Source organism: Myotis lucifugus, unplaced genomic scaffold (genome assembly GCF_000147115.1).
Source record: "Myotis lucifugus unplaced genomic scaffold, Myoluc2.0 scaffold_114, whole genome shotgun sequence".
Taxonomy (NCBI): Eukaryota; Metazoa; Chordata; class Mammalia; order Chiroptera; family Vespertilionidae; genus Myotis; species Myotis lucifugus.
Genome location: NW_005871162.1, coordinates 3,042,495 through 3,057,516, shown reverse-complemented (window position 1 = coordinate 3,057,516; position 15,022 = coordinate 3,042,495). Strand labels below are relative to the sequence as shown.

At 42.3% G+C, this 15,022-nt stretch overlaps 1 protein-coding gene across 1 annotated transcript; it reads right to left on the bottom strand.

The window, feature by feature from the left end:
• Positions 1-1,338: 1,338 nt before the first annotated feature.
• Positions 1,339-14,929, bottom strand: SLC25A32 (solute carrier family 25 member 32). Its single transcript, XM_006093348.3, has 7 exons — positions 14,643-14,929; positions 9,116-9,266; positions 5,983-6,068; positions 5,241-5,401; positions 4,747-4,860; positions 4,045-4,190; positions 1,339-2,923 (listed from the first exon to the last, which is right to left on the bottom strand). The coding sequence occupies exons 1-7, from the start codon at positions 14,794-14,796 to the stop codon at positions 2,788-2,790; spliced, it is 948 nt and encodes a 315-aa protein (XP_006093410.1). The 5' UTR covers positions 14,797-14,929; the 3' UTR covers positions 1,339-2,787.
• Positions 14,930-15,022: the final 93 nt, after the last annotated feature.

Sequence of the window (15,022 nt, the reverse complement as noted above, 5' to 3'; positions counted from 1 at the left end):
TACCCTAATTAAGTTAATAACAATGTACCTACCTATATAGTTTAAGTTTAAAAAATTTGGCTCTCAAAAGAAATTTCAATCGTACTGTTGATTTTTGGCTCTGTTGACTAATGAGTTTGCCAACCACTGGCCTAAGGGAAAGCTGAAATTTGAAGCTAGTCTGGCTCCTGAACCTGCATTTTTTCACCATACTGTAATGGCCACCTGTCCAACATCTTCTGGCCACTCATTCCCTCTACCCAAGTTAATTCCTGGCTCAGAGCCTTTGAACTTCCTATTTTCTATTAGTGTGTTTCCTCTCATTGTGGCTTACTTCCTCAGTTATGTAAAAACTAGAGGCCAGTGCACGAAATTTGTGCTCAGGTAGGGTCCCTAGGCCTGGACAGTGATCAGGGCCGATTGGGGCCTTCCGGCTGCTGGCCAGGGCCTTCCTTCATTCTGTGCCACCCCATGGTGGTCATAGCAAGCAATCGAACTCCTGGTCTCCCGGTCAAACTCCCAAGGGGACACTTTGCATATTAGCCTTTTACATACATATATATATATAAAATTCGTGAACTCAGGGTGGGGGGGTCCCTCAGCCCGGTCTGCACCCTCTCATAGTCCAGGGGCCCTCAGGGGATGTCCTATTGTGCTACTGCGGCCTAAGCTGCAGTCTGGCCTCCCTCTGTGGGAGGCAACCAGGCGGGCCAATCAGGGGACGGTGCCACCCTCATCACCTCGCTGCTGCTGCTGCTGCTGCTGGCCTCCCTCTGTGGGAGGCGACCAGGCGGCTGATCAGGGGATAGCGCCAGCTGGCATGTCCCCCCCCCCACCCCTGGCCGTGCCCTTTTGGAGGGTTGTGCTGGGCGCTGGGACGAATATCCACACAGGGGCGATGATATCAGAACTGCCGGGCTACTGGCCTTTGGTTTGGGGGTGATCCCTTTCTTTTTTACAGCCCACCCCACCGCCGGAGGGGGCAATCCCCCCAAATTATGCTTTTATTATATAGGATGTTTCAATTACATCCTCAAAGAGAACTTTCCTGGCCCCAATCATCTTACTTAACAAAGCAACACTATTTATAACCCTGCTTTAGTTTTATTATAGCACTTAATACCTGAAATTTTATGATGCTTATATTTGTATGTTTTTAGTACTCATAATAAAATGAAAGTTCCCTGAGGGCAGGAAAGTTGTCTGGCTTATTTACTGCTATATCCTCAATGCATGGTAACATACCTGGTACAGGGCAGGAGCACAGTAACTATTTGTTGAAGGGAAATGAGTTCTTGTCTCAGAACTCTTATAGGGCTTTGTAAAAATCTTCTTGCATATTCTTAACTAAGAACATAGTTATTTACTGTTTATTTATTTATTCTGCAAGCATATATGATCTTAAAGGACAGAAACTATGTTTTATTAATTTGGAGTACATAGGAGGCATTCAAATAATGACACTACCTCTAAAACTCCAAATATCCAACTGTAGCTTGTCTTTCCATATAGTGACCAATGTCAGGATTTCATATGAATTATAGTATAATCAGAGTATGAAAAAATACATCACATTTAATTTATAAAGTATTCCTGGGCATGTTACAAGAAATTATAGTACATGTAATTAGGTACTTATTTCACCTTTATTTTTAAAACAATGCCATTTTCAAAATATAAAAAATAGACTTATTTTCAAAGAACTATTTAAATATGGCTTTCTAAACCACAATATTTTATTTACATCAAATAGATGGTAGTGCAATAGCTGTCATGGGTGTTTATGATAAATAAAAATATTAGCATTATTCTGGCATCCTTTTGGGGCAGAACTTTATATTTATAGATATTTACAATGACTCATAAAGTAAAACCAATGACGACCATTAATGTAATTTGTACTTGAACCTGAATTTAAATAACCAATGTAGATTAGTCATTTATTTGAGATCTGACCCATTTATACAAAACTGAAGTAGGAAATTAAAGTTTCTCAGCTATATGCAGTGTGTCAACAAACACATCCCAGTGATTCCAGTATCTATATAAGTTGATCTATTTGCAACTCCAGTAAGTGATTTATATGCTAAATAAGGGCTGACACATCTGGATTCCAGTTGATTTTTAAAATTTAAAATACAGTAGGTACCCATGCCAACAAATAGTGGGATCCAGGATTACATTTTAAATTAAGAACCTCTGGAAATAAAATCAGTGATGGAATGACAACAGATGTCAGATATTTCTCAAATTGGGAGAAGTACATAACTTGTCAAATTTCTCTAGTTCATATATTCCAACTGAACTAAAGCGCATGTACAGCAATTTTGTTTTTCTCACCAAAATTTCTCAATTCTGAAATGGTCTGGATTTGGGCAATATCTTTCCCATCAAATCCTCAGTTTAATCTACTCATGAAACAGTGATGACATTCTTACAAGAAGCTATTTTCTTGCTATTACAGAGGTCAATTTTAAAGCTAATCCAGGCAAATGAGTTTAGAAAAAGGACATTCATCTAATCCATTTAGTAAATGCTGCAAAACAGCTTCTACTTGAACAGTGGAGAAATCTGTGAAACTCTCCACTTGATGTCAGCTTTACTGGTGTGATAATGGCAGACAGTTCAGGCAGAGGTAGCCAAGTCTCACATACATGGGGAAGGCAAAAAGCAGAAAAACATTGTGAAGATTAGTGGTTTCCTGACTTCTAATGATTACAGACCAATTTGTTTATGAGCTTTACATTTCAAACACAAAGGAGCATACTGCTGCCCTGGGCAGATGTCCTGCACTTATCTTCTTTTTGCTTACTTCTTCTCTTCTCTAAGGTCAAACAAAAAATGTGACACGTTTTCATATACCACAAAAGTAATACAGCAGGCTGGAGTCACTCTAATCAAATTGGGAGCAATTCCTTTGTAAAATCCACCGATGCCTTCTTTCCTTTAGAGGGAAAAATAGATACAGGCTTAGTTTCTGATATAGGTAGGCTGCAGATAAAAAGTTTAACTGACCTGGGGCATGGAGCCAGCAATCAAACCTCACTGCGATATAAGTCCATGTTTTCAACACCCTGCAATAATGTAGTTTGTGAGCCATTTGTAGGGGCTTACATTCCTTTTATGGGCTGGCTGAGGAAGAGAGGACAGGGACACCTCTAAACTTCACTGAAATGTGCTTTAACGATAACCATCTTTCAAATGCCTTTAAAGGTATAACATGTAGGAGTATTAACTGACCTAATATAGGCATTAAAAACCTCATATATTATATAAATGCAAGACAACAGTAAATATAGCATATACCAAAATAAAACTTTATGTCCTTACTGCCTAAAGTAGGAATATGGCCTTGGATCTTGTCACTTAGATTCTTGATAAATATTTACTAAATTGAACTTAATTGTTTAATATTCTGCTCTGGCCTTTTAGAAGGTGAATATGAGGATGTCTATAACAGTCTAACTATTCCCATGCCAAAGAACAAGCATTTCTCCCATACATGGAGACTAGTACAATAAGCCCTCATTTAATGTAGTCAATAGGTTCTGCGACTTTAAGTGAAATGACATATAACAAAACCAATTTTACCATAGGCTAATTGATATAAACAAGAATTAAGGTCCTACGGCATCTCCTTGACATTATAATGAAACAAGGTTATTTGAGGACCTATTATTTTTGCAAAAGTTATGGTGCCCATAGCAGGTGTGGGGCCTTCTTAATTGTATTAAACCAAGCCTTTTAAGACTTCCTTGAATATAGGCCATTCAAATATTTTATAACATCTAAATTTTGTTTTATTAATTTGTCAAAGCACTTTCACAGATCTCTTCTGATTTTTATAATCACCTTGTCAGCCTAGATGTTCTAATTTTACAAATCAAGCCTTATAGAGATTAAGTCCATGCTCCTATATGCAGTAAATGGGAAGTGGGGAAGCAGGGGCCACCAGCCACATGCTCACCACAGCACACTGGCCTTTGCTATAAAACTATGTCAACTGGACAGTTTGATTTGCAAGGTACCTCCTAAGAGCCCTTTTGATACACCACATGCTCTTACCTCCACGTCCTTGTGATAACATCCAACACACCCTTGTAAGACATGTGCTGATCCTGAAGACGAGCCCTCACAACTTGATATGGGTACGTTGCTGCTACAGCAAATATTTTGGATAGTGCTGCAACAGATATATATTCTACTGTGCTCTAAAATGACAACACAAAACAAGTGTCTTTCTTTGGACAGGATTTCTTTAAAAACATAAACATATAAATTATACAGGAAAACAAACATTTAAATAGATCTGAAGTGAAAAATACTATTTCCCCTCTTAACACAAGTTTTGAGCAATTAAGGGTTTCTATTTTTTTAATCTATTTTTTTATTGCTTTCAGAGAGGAAGGGAGAGAGAGAGAGAGAGAGAAACATCAATGATGAGAGAATCATTGATTGACTGCATCCTATACGCCCCCTACTGGGAATCCAGCTCGCAACCGGGCATGTGCCCTTGACCTGAATCAAACTTGGGACCCTTCAGTCCTCGGCCGATGCTCTATCCACTGAGCCAAACTGGCTAGGGCTAAGGGGTTTTATATTTAACATTTGTGTGTCATTAGCCTATAAAATATTTAACTATAAGTTAAATTAGTGGCAGAGTCAGTACTCACCATCACAACAATACTTCCGAAGTAAACACGACAACATTTCCATCTATTATATGCCCATAAAAGTAAATATTACATTTTTCAGGAATCATCTTACCAACTGGGCTTCTGGTAATTTATTGATGTGCTGATTGTATTTCAACTTCAACAATTCATATGCCATAAACTGAAGGGCACCATGTGATGTTCCAAACAGCCCAGGAACAAACCCCTAAAACAAAATTAAAAAAAAAAACAACCAAAAAAAGCTAAACTAAGCTAATTCCCGAACACCACAGCTTCCAGGGAGGGGAGTAAGGAATGGGTGACCTCAATGTGTGACTTATGTGAAATGGTTACTCGACAACGTTGTAGACAGTTCTCATTCTCACACCCACCCCTGTTATGATAATACATCTTAGGTAATGGGGACACACAGCTTAAAGTACAATTCCAATACTGTAAACTATATTTCACTTCCCATTAAATTGTTTCGTGCCTAAGTTTGGCTTCTTTTTAGAACTGACTACAGCTCATTCAGAACTTGGACAGTAGAGCCAAGGGAAATTGCAATGGTCAATTATTAAAAATATATTGATAATAATTCATTACCTTATACAATCCACGCACACCTTCATACTTATATATTTTCAGAAGTGTATCAAACATTCCTTTATATTGCCGATGGTGGGCATTAACAACACTATCGTACTGTAACATAAGGCGAGTTTTTGCTACCCATAATGGGTTTGTAATGCAGAGAGTCATGGCTCCTAAAAGCAAATTAGAATATGATTACTCAGCATACAGGTATTATATACACATGAGGCAATTAAACAAGGCTACTAAATTATATAATTTGAAAAGTGAAATTATACTTTAACTGAAGAAACACTATATGGAATCATTTTAAACTATTAGAGATTTATACTTTTTCTAAGTTTTACTACCCTGTGACAAGTAAAACCTTTGAAATCTATCCAGAGCAGTGGTTCTCAACCTTCTGGCCCTTTAAATACAGTTCCTCATGTTGTGACCCAACCACAAAATTATTTTCGTTGCTACTTCATAACTGTAATTTTGCTCTGTTATGAATCGTAATGTAAATATCTGATGCAGGATGGTCTTAGGTGACCCTTGTGAAAGGGTCGTTCGACCGCCAAAGGGGTCACAACCCACAGGTTGAGAACCGGTGATCCAGAGTAATCAATAAGAATACCTGCTTTTTAAGAAATTTCATGTGATCACTGATTAGTATAGTTAGATAAGCACATTTAAACTCTGGTGTTCAAAGGTAAAAAGGCAAATAAAATAATAGTGAAAATATGACATTTTAAATTTCACACTGTCTTACCAGCTTGGGCAGCTGAGACAAGGTATTCTGTTGCCTCTAACCTTTCAACTCTTCCTTCTGTCCTGTATGATTTGATGGCATTGTAACTAAAAGAATAAAACATAAGCAGTTTAATAAATATTTCAGTAGGTGTCATAAAGCAGTAAAGTCTGTTTTAAAGTGGTGTGGCCCTAGTCAGTTGGCTCAGTGGTTGGAGCACTGGCCCATGAACTGAAGGGTATTGGGTTCGATTCAAATCAAAAGCATATACCTTGGTTGCAGGCTCCATCCCGGGGCCTTGTGAAAGGCAACCAATAGATGTGTCTCTCATATCGATGTTTCTCTCTCTCTGTCTCTCCCCTGCCCTTCCACTCTGCTAGAAATCAAAGGAAAAAATATCCTCAGGTGAGGATTAACAACAACAAAATAATAATCCTATATAATAAAAGAGAAACACGTAAATTGACCGTCCCTCTGCTATGCTCACCAGCCAATCAGGTGTGAGTATGCAAATTAACCTGACAAAGATGGCAGGTTAATTTGCATACATAGATGCCGGGCAGAGAGCAGAGCAGAAGAGCCGGCGGAGAGTGGAGAAGCTTGGGGAATTGGCTCCCCAAGATGCCAGACAGAGAGCAGAGAGGGAGAGCTGGCGGCTTGGAGGACTTGGCAGAGTGGGAGGCTATGGGACGGAGACAGAGCAGGAAGGGAAAACCAAGAGCGCAGGGAGCATCAGGAATTCTGGGAATAGTAGTTCTGGTGGCAGCCCCAGGACCGGAAGTGGAAGCGCAGAGCACGGGGAGCACCAGGAATGCTGGGAACCATAATTCTGGTGGCAGATGGATCTCTTAGACCAGTGGTCGGCAAACTCATTAGTCAACAGAACCAAATATCAACAGAACAACAATTGAAATTTCTTTTGAGAGCCAAATTTTTTAAACTTAAACTATATAGGTAGGTACATTGTTATTAACTTAATTAGGGTACTCCTAAGGCTTAGGAAGAGCCACACTCAAGGGGCCAAAGAGCCGCATGTGGCTTGCGAGCCGCAGTCTGCTGACCACGATCCTAGACACTAGAGCAGCGGTTCTCAACCTGGGGGTCGAATGACCCTTTCACAGGGGTCGCCTAAGACCATCCTGCATATCAGATATTTACATTACGATTCATAACAGTAGCAACATTAGTTATGAGGTAGCAATGAAAATAATTTTATGGTTGGGTCACAACATGAGGAACTGTATTTAAAGGGCCAGAAAGTTGAGAGCCACTGCACTAGAGCAAAGTGAGCCTGGAGCAAGTTACTGTTGCGGTGGGGGATGGAGGGAAAGCAAAGGTGAGAGACATAAGTAAAATCAGAGTGTCTAGGAAAAATTAAAGGGAAGATATCCTAAAACTTCCAGGAAATCTCCACCAATGAAGCAGAGAAAAAAAAAATGCCTCTATTATTCTGTGAGCAACAAACCAAACTGGGTTGGGGGTCTCGGACAATTCGCTCATATGATTGCAAAGACAGAAACTCCTGGATTGGAGAGGGCTCCCAGATTGGAGAGGGTGCAGGTTGGGCTGAGGGACCCACCCCCCTTGCACAAATCTTTGTGCACCGGGCCCCTAGTAATAAATAATAAAATAAAATGGCATGTAACTTAACAATAATGCCTCAAAAGTAAGTCAATGAATAATGCAGCCACAAAATGCGACCTTTTTCAAGAATGAATTTACTGGAATGGTTTACTGTTAAGATTATGCCTCTCCTTTCCCCAAATATATATGAGTAGCAATATATATATAAAATATTTTAATGATACACTCTTTAATAAAAACGACAGGGAAAACCAGGAGGGGGAAGGTACAGAGGTGGTCAGTGACTGGGCAGACAAGGTAAAAGAGACCATAAAAGGCACCTAACAAATATGTGCTAAACATCTGTGTTCAGGTGCTGTGGTTGGCAAGTCTAGTAGATAAAGATAAACTCTTAATGGATCCTTCCTAACAGACTAACAAGGACCATAGGCGGCAGCACATAAATAATCATAATAAAAGATAACACAGACAGTATCCTAAGAGATTGAGAAACTATTACTGAGATCACAGAAAGCTTTGTGTAGAAAGTGGCATTCGCTGAGTATGGAGACAGGTATAGTCACAATAGGGAAATAGATGAGCATGAGCAAAAGTCATAATAAGGGTGACTGGGGAGACAGGGAAAAAAACTGAGCCACATGTGAGTGGCAGGCTGACATTTGGGCTTTATTTGGCAGAAAATAGAAAGCCACTAGCATGTTCCTGAGCAGGGGAGTCAAGTCAGCCTATTTTCTCTAACTCCGATTTCCACTTTCTCTTGAAAAAAGATTTCAGCGAAATAAATCTCTCCAAGTGTTAACAATACCATTCTAATGTGAAACAAGTATACTGTTTCAACAGATAAACCTTATATGGCTTGTTCTTAGAAACTCTCTTTGGAGAACCTACACAACTCTGAAATTCCTAATAGCATGAATTTTATACATATAGTTTCACTCTTCTAAGTATGTCTTAGAACTGAAAATAAAAAATACTTCAACAATACTAAAGCTGAATTTTATTTTGCAGGGAGATGATGCTTTGTGCCCACGCTCTCATACTCAACAGGCTGCATGTGCTGCCACAGGCGCTTGCTGTGGCTTCGTCAGCAAGCATGCAATAGCAGTTATTTCACATGTGATGATATCTTACAGGTTAAGGATAAAGGAAATGAATGAGCTGGGTAGATGATGAAGTAGGTCAAATGAGAGGTAAGAAGGAACATGCCTCAAACTCTTTCAGCTAAACACTGGCTTTTGCTTTCTGTTTTCAGCAGGGATTTTCCTGTGGTGTATGTTCCTACAGGAGTCCCAAGATCTGTTCTCTTCTGCTCTTCCAGCTTCATTATGAATCATGTATTTTGGTAAGCCTTTTTCCTGAATTCATCTCACAGAAATGGCTACTATAGAGTGTTTCTCCATTTCATCTCTTTGCCTTCTTCCTGTTAAGAACTTTCTTCCAGACCAAATGCCTCCGTTAGCTAGAGCTAACAGAGAATGAAATAAGCCATTCTGTTCTTTCTGACCCTTTTAATTCAGAGAAACTGATTAGTGACCCATCTTGCTTTATTAACTGATATAGATCTACTCACAAGAAAAAGTAGAGTCCCCAGGATAAACCTGCACCCCACACATTTGGGGTGACTCCTTGGTAAAGTCCCCGTAATCCTTCAAGTTTCCAAATGGTAGTCAAGCAATGCACAATTCCTTTATATTTCGGTCTCAGTTCCAACCCATCACTCACTGCAGTAAAAGATACACAAAGTCAGGTGAGAGCAAAGTTCAAGTTCTGAATCACATATAAACATAGATGTCACACATTCATATAAAGGAGATAAATTCAGAAGAAAAACCTATTTAGGTAGAGGAAATTATTTTCCAGGATTATTTAATATTTTGAAAAACACATTCGTGAATTTATTCATGTTTTTATTGAGGGCATACTGAGCATTCAAATAATGTAGGAAGTGTTGGAGTAGCAGCTCTTAAATAACCAATAAGTCTCTTAAGTAAATAGGTTTCAACACACGCTTTGTACAGATATCCAAGATTAAGGATTCAAATGATCAAAAATATTACTCAAAAATAAACTAACCCATTCAGCCGCACCTGTCATTGTTTTACCTCCTACAATACTTCTTTAGTCTAGTTTCACACTACACTCTCCTGCTTTTCCTCTTATTTCCTTATTTCTCTTTTTGGCCACTAAATTTCCTTTGCCTCCTTGTCTTCTGCCCATCTTTCAAATGCTGATTTTTATCAGCAGCCTTTCCACTCAACAGGGATAGTCTCTCAACTACTAAGTAGCTTCAAATGCTGTCCCCGTGCTAGTTCCTACATCTCTAGTCCTGATCTATTCCTAACCCCAGACCTGGCTTCCATTTTTCATGGCATAAAAGATGTGTCAATCTGGCAGCTTCTTAACTTTCTGGAATCATTTTCATTTCCACCTTTAGCATTTTACCCCACTTATGGTTTCTAACTAACAGCATATGCTATGGAGTCAGACTCACTGGGTTTGAATCCCAATTCTAACACTTACTGTGTGACCCTGAGTAAGTTATTTGATAACTCCATAACTGAGTTTTCTCATCCATAAAAGGAGAAAAATAATAGAACCTAACTCTGAAAATTACAAAGGATTACATATAAAGCCCTTAAAATCCTTCCTGGCACATAGCAATCATTCAATAAGTATTGGTTTATTTATGCTACTGGCTCTTGTAATACTATATCAAAACTCAACTGTGTACTATTCTTGTTACTGAACTCTGCACTTTGGTTCCTTGCTTAGGTTTTCAGAGTATTTTAGAAAATTACTATTTTTATACCTCATTTACATTCTTCTTTGTTGGGGCTCTCTCATCATTCCTGATGATTTAAAATTACAGCCCAACTTCTGCACCCATAGATTCAACCAACCAGGATAAAAAATATTTAAGAAAAAAAAAGTTATGTTGTTGCTGACATGTCCTATGTGATTAAGCCTACGATGGTTGCATCTGTACTGAAGATGCACAGATTTTATATAAGGGACTTGAGCATCTGGAGATTTCGGTATCTATGGGGTGGAGATGGGAAGGGGGGGGGAGAAATTATGGAACCAATCCCCTGCAGATACCGAGGGGCGAATGTACATCTTAAAGTTAGAAGAGATCTCAACAATCACCTTACCCAGCCTCCCACCCAATACAAAAATATCTTCTAACCTCTATCATCCAGCCCCTGAACCACTTTCATTTCTGAGCACCACCAATTTGCCAGGCCAAAATCTGCTTCCCTGTAATTTCTATCCAACTTCTGATCTGCCCTTTAGATCAACATATAATAAGGCAGCTCCCTTTCCCGCATGACAGTTTTCTAAATACATTAGGCTCCTCCCCTACTCCCCCATCTTCCCATCAAGCTAAACTAGTTCCTCTAGTCATTTCTTATATGAAATAATTTCTAATTTTTCTACTACTCTGGACATCTTTGAGTTTTAACTTGCATTTGACTCAATGGAAATAGTCCAGATTTGATTTAATGGTACATTCAAGACTAACACCCCCAGTCACTAGATACTATAATTTTATTATAAGGGTTTAATTTTACAAAAGCATAAAATCTACAGAATTAATGTTGATGGCCAACCAACTATTTTGATTTCACTTGTCCATTTTGCCAAAGTTTCCTCTTTTCTATCACCATTTCACAGCCATACTGGGGGCTTTATTATTACAAAGCCCTGCTATGTCTCCTAGGTCAGTGGTCGGCAAACCGTGGCTTGCGAGCCACATGCGGCTCTTTGGCCCCTTGAGTGTGGCTCTTCCACAAAATACCACGTGCGGGCGTGCACGTACAGTGCGACTGAAACTTCGTGGCCCATTTGCAGAGGTCGGTTTTTGGCCTGAGCGAGTCTATTTTGAAGAAGTGGCGTTAGAAGAAGTGGGGACAGGACGACCGTCAGCGGCCACGGGATAGCAGCGCGGGGGGCAGCGCGGGGGGGGGGGGGGGGCACCAAATATCAACAGTACTTAAACTATATAGGTAGGTTAATAACAATGTACCTACCTATATAGTTTAAGTTTAAAAAATTTGGCTCTCAAAAGAAATTTCAATCGTTGTACTGTTGATATTTGGCTCTGTTGACTAATGAGTTTGCCGACCACTGTCCTAGGTCTTTAATTTTGTCCTCCCACCCAATTTCAATGGCCTTATCTGTCACCTCAGCCCTACAGGTCTCCTATTACAATCCCCATTTCATCAAGATTACCAATCTTCTCAGGTTCAAGAATTCCCTTTCCTCAGGCATGGAATGCTTATCACACACTCTTAAACTCACTAGGCAAACCACACTATTCCTCAATCATTATCTCCACTGACATCTCTCCTGTTACTAGACAAAAATTTGCAGTAGACACCAAGTCAGATAGGCCAGCGGCCTGAGCCAAATCCAAAATTCTTTTCTTCATATACAAGCCACTGTGTACCAGGGATTTCTAGATATAGTAGTATGGTGAGTGGTTAAGTGCCAGAGGGTTTTAGATTACACTGCCTGGGTTCAAACCCCAGCTCTATCTTTACAAACTTGTGGCTTGGGCAAGTTGGTCAACTTCTATTATCCTCATCTGTATAATGTGGAAAATAAATTCACAGGGTTGTTCAGAGCAATCAATGAGATAATGCACAGTTCACTGTCTTGCTCCCAGTAAATTGCTCAATGAATGTTATGTCATAATTTATTTGTGCATGCCTCATACACTCCGTGGAAATTATATGCCTCTGTGGGTTTTCTCCAAAGGATAATACTCCATAATTTTCACTGATTTTTCCTTCATAGAATGGCTCCTTACTTCCTGCCCAACTTTCAAAATATTAGTCCTTCTAGAGCAGTGGTTCTCAACCTTCCTAATGCCGCGACCCTTTAATACAGTTCCTCATATTGTGGTGACCCCCAACCATAAAATTATTTCATTGCTACTTCATAACTGTAATTTTGCTACTGTTATGAATCGTCATGTAAATATCTGATATGCAGGATGTCTTTTCATTGTTACAAATTGAACATAATTAAAGCATAGTGATGAATCACAAAAACAATATGTAATTATATATGTGTTTTCCAATGGTCTTAGGCGACCCCTGTGAAAGGGTCGTTCCACCCCCAAAGGGGTCGCAACCCACAGGTTGAGAACCATTGTTCTAGGGGAACCTTAAGATCTAATGGGACCTTTGCAGATACAGATACATATGGCTATCAGCAATCTATATATCTTTAAAAATATTTTTTTATGGATTTCAGAGAGGAAGGGAGAGAAAAACATCAATGATGAGAATCATTGATTAGCTGCCTCCTGCACACCCCCTACTGGGGATCAAGCCTACCACCCAGGCATGTGCCCTTGACCGGAATCAAACCAGGGACCCTTCAGTCCCCAGGGGAAACTCTATCTACTGAGCCCCAGTGGAGACCAGGACCCTGAGAGCACACCGTCCAGAACCGAGAAAGCAGACCCCCCACCGAAGAATACTCCTGCACAAGAACAGGAGAGACAACGACCAAAATCTCTCGGATGAGACCAGGGCACCCAACAAAACAGATAAAATTCACCAGAGGAGCGCACGTTCTGGTACCTCTGCTTAAATCACCTGCTTCACCTTCCTAGTAGTTCTTATTCTACCTTTCTGAGTGTCGCCGTAATCTTCTATAATAATAAGCATAATATGCAAATCGACTGAACAGCCGAACAGCAGAACGACCATCCGGATGACCACACTATGACACGCACTGGCACCAGGCCAGCCAAGGTGGGTGTGATACAATTGGTCGGGGCTGCCATCACCCCACGATCACCCCACAGAGGGAGGCCCAGGCCACCAGCGGTGGAGCGATGAATTGAGGGGGGAAAGAGGGGTGCCGGGGGCGGACACGGGCAGCGCCAGGCCAAGGCAGGTGCGGGTGGGAGGCAGGGCCGGCTGCCAGCAGTCAAGGGAAGGCCTACCCTTGAATTTCGTGCATCGGGCCTCTAGTCCTAAAATAATTCCCAGGGGATCCCTTTTCTGCCCCTGCTGGGACCCTGAACTACCTTCTAACTAATCTCCTGAAGCCTCGTGGAAACCAGGGCAGGAGAGTTCCACGACCCTATGTGACAGGACCTTCAGAACTGCCCTCCAGAATCACTCAACAATTGAACCAAAGAACAAGCAAGCTCTCATCTGCACCCTAGTTTGAAACACATTTCTTCAAGGAGATTTCCAGGATTACACATACCAGGAAATCCAGTTATACCTAGAGACCTCCTCTTTTACGATGCAAACCCAAAGCCCTGAGCCCCTTCTAGTAGCATCTCCCCCCCTGTCAACTCTTCGCATTGGCAGAAGGGGTGACCATGCCCCAGTGAACACCCCCAGAACCACAGTGGCAGGGGAGAGCCTGACTGGGTGCTGGACATGTCATCCTAACCAGAAACCCCCTGAAAATACATCACTACTCCCCTGTATCTCCCGACTCCGCGAATAAGGCTCTGGACTCTTCCCGCACTCCCACGAGGCCTCCCCTCTTCCTCCGAGTTAGAGGGGAGAACAATCCCCTGTTTCTCACGTGGGTGTTTCCTCCTCTCCCTCCCTCTCGATCTAAAATCAATAAACACATCCTCCCCTGAGGATTAAGAAAAAAAGCACTTGGATTCTACCTACCTATTCCTTCTCAGGACCTTGCACCATAACTGCTGCAGGTGAGCGCACACCACGCACCTGCATCCTGCTCTCCGCGGGGCCGCCACACACGTGGCCGCCCTGTGCTTCCGAGGCTGTGCCCGTAACGTGCCAACCCCTTCATTTTACAAGTCAGGCGTGGAGTCCCACCTTGCGCACCGGTGGGGACCTGCCTCTGGCTTTTCCACCTGCGCTCCCCACCCCTGACTCTCGGGGACCCCGGCGACGGCGGCGGCCGCATCTCTTTACCAGGCCCCCGGCTTCCAGTCTAGTCCCCGCTGAGCTCGGACCGAGCGCAGCTTCAAGGCTCGCCTCCTCGTCCGGAAGGCGCAGGGGGGACCCGGGCCTCCCTCCTGCGCCCTTCTCATCCCGTTTGGGGGTGACAACGAGGATGAGGAGCCCGGGGTCAGCGCGGGGTCTTACCGGCGAAGCGTATCTTCACCAGGTCCAGCGGGTGCAGCGCGAGGTTGGACAGGACCCCGCCGCTCACACCCGCCACCAGGTTCTCGTACCGGACGTGGCGGAACACCGTGCTCAACACCGACGACCCGGGCGCCGGCTGGTCCTGGCCCGTCATTGGCTCGGGGCCTGCAGATACGACGGCGCCTAGGGCCGCCGAGGTGGGACGAGATGTTGTGGCCGCCACCGTAGCGACGAGCCCCTCCCCCCCAGAAGCGGGAAGAGCGGGGTGCTAGCCCACTTCCGGGACCGGCGCGCGGACTCGGACGCACGAAGCCGAGGGACCGGGCAGCAACAGGGGCATGACAGGGGCGCAGCCGCGAGTCGCGCCGGGGAAAAGTGCG

Excerpts from the sequence above, each read along its gene's own strand:
- SLC25A32 (XM_006093348.3), bottom strand. The coding sequence starts at position 14,796 with ATGACGGGCCAGGACCAGCCGGCGCCCGGGTCGTCGGTGTTGAGCACG. Across the intron at positions 9,267-14,642 it reads GGTGAAGATACGCTTCGCCG|TGAGTGATGGGTTGGAACTG; the intron begins GTAAGACCCCGC and ends CTTTTACTGCAG. Across the intron at positions 5,402-5,982 it reads TGTCTCAGCTGCCCAAGCTG|GAGCCATGACTCTCTGCATT; the intron begins GTAAGACAGTGT and ends ATTTGCTTTTAG.